The following is a 3,928-nucleotide window of genomic DNA, read 5'->3' on the forward strand; positions in this document are numbered from 1 at the left end:
CCCCTCGTGGTCAAGATGACCACTTATGATTGTCGGAGGGGCAGCCTGGGCCAACCGCTTGGAATCGCCAGGTTGCCCACAATATATATATATATATATATATATATATATATATATATATATAAACTGTGAGGGCGCTTCTGCGTAGCACTACCCACGGACATCGTCGTCGTCACTTTTGGCTGTGGGTGGCGCGATCGGCATCGTCAGCTGATTAGTGGCACCTTTTTTGAAACGTTCTGCAGCTATCAGACTCTGATAAAAAAACCGTCATCTGACCGACCTGTCTCTGTCTCACAACGTGGTGGAGGTGAGCCTTTAGACCCCGTACCTTCCCTTCGAGCTTCCGCTTAAAACCCTGGAGCTCCGAAACCGCACTCTGGCTACCATCACGGCGACGGCTGCTCAAACCCCCTCGATGTCTCAACCATCTACGACGACGACTACAGCCACCACGATGACTGAACAGCAATTGCAACCAAGTCCTACCACTCCTGGTTGGACGATTCGCAGCCGCCAAAGAGACCCTAAGGTTTTTGCTGGTCTTCGTGACGAAGATGTTGAGGACTGGCTCGACAGTTACGACCGCGTGAGCGTCTACAACAGATGGGACAATCCCACTAAACTCGCTAACGTGGTCTTCTACCTTACTGATGTTGCCAAAACGTGGTTTCTGAACCACGAAGAAGAAATTCCAGACTGGAACGCTTTTACCACGAAGCTAAAGGACATATTCGGCACTCCAACTAGCCGCAAAGAGAACGCGAAAAAGAAACTCGAGACTCGACGTCAAGGAGAAGAGACGTACACCTCCTACATTGAAGACGTCCTCGCGCTCTGCCGTCGCGTCAACTGCGAAATGCAAGAGAGTGAGCGCGTACGTAACCTCCTGAAGGGAATTGCGGAGCCGGCCTTCAATGTTTTTCTGGTCCGAAAGCCCGAATCGATAGCTGACATCACATCTGTTTGCCAACACCTCGATGAAATGCGGACCATCAGAGTTTCTTGCCCAGCTCAGAATCTCGGAGAACCAAAAGCGACAAATTCTGAACTCCGCACCCTCATTAGAGACATCGTTCGAGAAGAGCTCCGGGAGATGCTCAACGAAACACGCCGCGGCGCTGAACCGGCAGCAAGTTCTCCAGACTTGCGGTCCCTTGTCCGAGACGAGTTAGCAGCTCTACCTTCTGCAACTCTTCCTCTCCCCACGCCCGCACCACCAACCTACGCCGAGATTGCCGCTAGGATGCCTTCCCCTCAAGTGGCTTCGTTACAACAACTCCACACCCCACCCTCCTTGGCTGCATTTACTCCAGCCACCCTCACCCCGACGTACCAATCTTGGAGACCACCCAACCGCCCAGTATGTTATTACTGCGGCATTAGGGGTCACATTGCCCGCTACTGCAGGAAACGCAGAGATGACGACAGGTACGACAACTCTTATCATCCTCACTTTCGCCGAGATCAAGGGACCTACAATGTAGGTCGGAACAACTCCGGCCGCCAAGGAAGTATTTCCCCTCAGAGGTCGAGATTTGAAAGCCAAACATATCCTAGGCGTCGTTCCCCCTCTCCACTTCCACGCTCTGGGTCTCCGATGATTCCATCTACCCAAACCTACCCTAAATACCCAGCGGAAAACTAAAAAACGCAGTTCTTGGGGGGAGAACTGCGAACCAACGGAACCAGACAACTCCTCCAATCCCATCCAATTTGATTGACGTATGTGTAGAAGGTTTAAATGTTCTTGCTCTAGTTGATACCGGCGCCGCAATTTCAGTTATAAGCGAAGATGTCTGCAAAACCTTAAGAAAAGTCCGAACTCCCTTTCACGGTACTTGTTTACGAGGAGCGGGAACCAATTTGATATATCCCTCCGCATTGTGCACGGCGAGGGTGGTAATACAAGATACCTGCCATCACATAGAGTTTGTTGTTTTACCAAATTGTACACACTCACTTATCCTTGGCTGGGACTTCCTCTCACTTAACTCGGCAGTAATTGACTGTAGTCATCCGGAATTATTTTTGACCACTCTTGACGTCTGCAATACAGCTACTGATCACAGTGCGAAAATATCAGTTGAAACCGACTCGGTTATTTCTCCATTCACAACACACGTATTACCACTCGTATCGACAACCGCTTACACAACGGATGTCGTCGTACAACCATCGAGCACATTTCTCGCGAGAGGCATAGTTGTACCGCACGCACTTATCCGTTTCATCGATGGAAAAGCTCTCATAGCTGTCTCTAATGTTAGTACTGAGTCCGTTCTCATTCCACATGGTACAGTTGTCGTGACTGCGACACCACACTCACCCGTTTCTCTGTGTTCTATATCCGTCCCTCAAACCAAATCTTTGCTTACCCAGAACTGTAAAACATTGTCTCTGCATACAACAATTAGCCAAGATCTTGACGAATCAAAAAAACGTCAACTCCTATCTTTGCTAGAGCAGAACAGAAAAATATTCGACATCGTATCACCTGCCCTTGGTCAAACCCACACGACAGAGCATCGCATCCACATTGAAGATTCTGCTATTGTTCATCGTCGTCCGTACAGGGTTTCCCCATCAGAGCGTTCCATAATCGAGGACCATGTAACTGATATGCTGAAAAAGGGTGTAATTCGTCCTTCACGCAGTTCATTCTCGTCACCGGTAGTCCTGGTCAAAAAGAAGGATGGAGGCATTCGCTTTTGTATCGATTACCGCCAACTGAACAAAGTCACTCGTAAAGACCTTTACCCTATGCCACGCATTGACGACGCACTGGACTCCTTGCAGGGAGCTGAATATTTTTCATCTCTTGATTTACGGTCCGGTTATTGGCAGATCCCGGTTAATGAAGAGGACAAAGAAAAAACTGCGTTCGTCACACCGGATGGCTTATATGAGTTCAACGTCATGCCCTTCGGACTCTGCAACGCGCCAGCGACTTTCGAACGCATGATCGACAACATCCTTCGAGGCTTAAAATGGAAAACATGCCTATGTTACTTAGATGACATTATAATCTTTTCTTCCAACTTTGAGGAACACCTTGAACGGCTTTCCCAGGTCCTGTCCTGTTTATCTGCCGCCAACCTCCAGCTTAATACTAAGAAATGCACGTTTGCGGCAAAAACAATTAAGATCTTAGGGCATGTCATCAGCAAACACGGTATCAGACCTGACCCCGACAAAATAAAAGCGGTTTCAGACTTCCCTCGACCACAACGCCAAAAGGAATTGCGAAGCTTTCTAGGTCTGTCGTCGTACTTCCGTCGTTTTATTCGCGGCTTTGCAACCATTGCCGCTCCACTTAACAACCTTCTTAAGAACAATCCCACCTTTACCTGGTCTCCTGAGTGCGAATCTGCCTTCACATCCTTAAAAGCAGCCCTGACTTCCGATCCTGTCCTTCGACACTTCAACAACAACTCCGCCACCGTTCTCCACACAGACGCTAGCGGCTACGGCCTTGGAGCAATTCTTCTACAACCCGACGACTCGTGCGTAGAGCACGTCATTGCTTATGCGAGTCGATCTTTGAGCAAGCCAGAGCAAAATTATACAATAACAGAGAAGGAATGTCTTGCGGTGGTTTGGGCGATCGCAAAGTTTCGTCCTTACTTATACGGCCGTCATTTTTCAGTCGTCACTGATCATCATGCGCTCTGTTGGCTAGCCTCCCTAAAAAATCTTTCAGGTCGTCTCGGACGCTGGGCGTTGCGCCTGCAGGAATACGATTATACAATTGTTTATAAATCTGGCCGAAAACACCAAGATGCCGACGCCCTCTCACGATGCCCGCTACCTCAACCCTCGACAATTACGACTATATTAAATATTGAGACGAGTCCATCCCCGACAGAACGATTTGATGGAATAGGGATCGCCACCCAACAACGCCAAGACCCCCAGCTACGTAATA

The 3,928-nt window shown here is 48.9% G+C and overlaps 1 protein-coding gene across 1 annotated transcript; it reads left to right on the top strand.

Annotated features, from left to right (window-relative positions):
• Positions 1-291: 291 nt before the first annotated feature.
• On the top strand, positions 292-3,254 carry LOC120846441. The gene has a single exon (XM_040218205.3). The coding sequence runs from the start codon at positions 419-421 to the stop codon at positions 1,646-1,648; it is 1,230 nt and encodes a 409-aa protein (XP_040074139.1). The 5' UTR covers positions 292-418; the 3' UTR covers positions 1,649-3,254.
• The last annotated feature ends 674 nt before the right edge of the window (positions 3,255-3,928 follow it).

The sequence above is a fragment of the Ixodes scapularis genome, unplaced genomic scaffold (genome assembly GCF_016920785.2).
Source record: "Ixodes scapularis isolate PalLabHiFi unplaced genomic scaffold, ASM1692078v2 PGA_scaffold5__190_contigs__length_132052651, whole genome shotgun sequence".
NCBI classification, from domain to species: Eukaryota; Metazoa; Arthropoda; class Arachnida; order Ixodida; family Ixodidae; genus Ixodes; species Ixodes scapularis.

Bases quoted from the DNA above. Each gene is read 5' to 3' on its own strand.
- LOC120846441 (XM_040218205.3), top strand. From the start codon at position 419: ATGTCTCAACCATCTACGACGACGACTACAGCCACCACGATGACTGAA.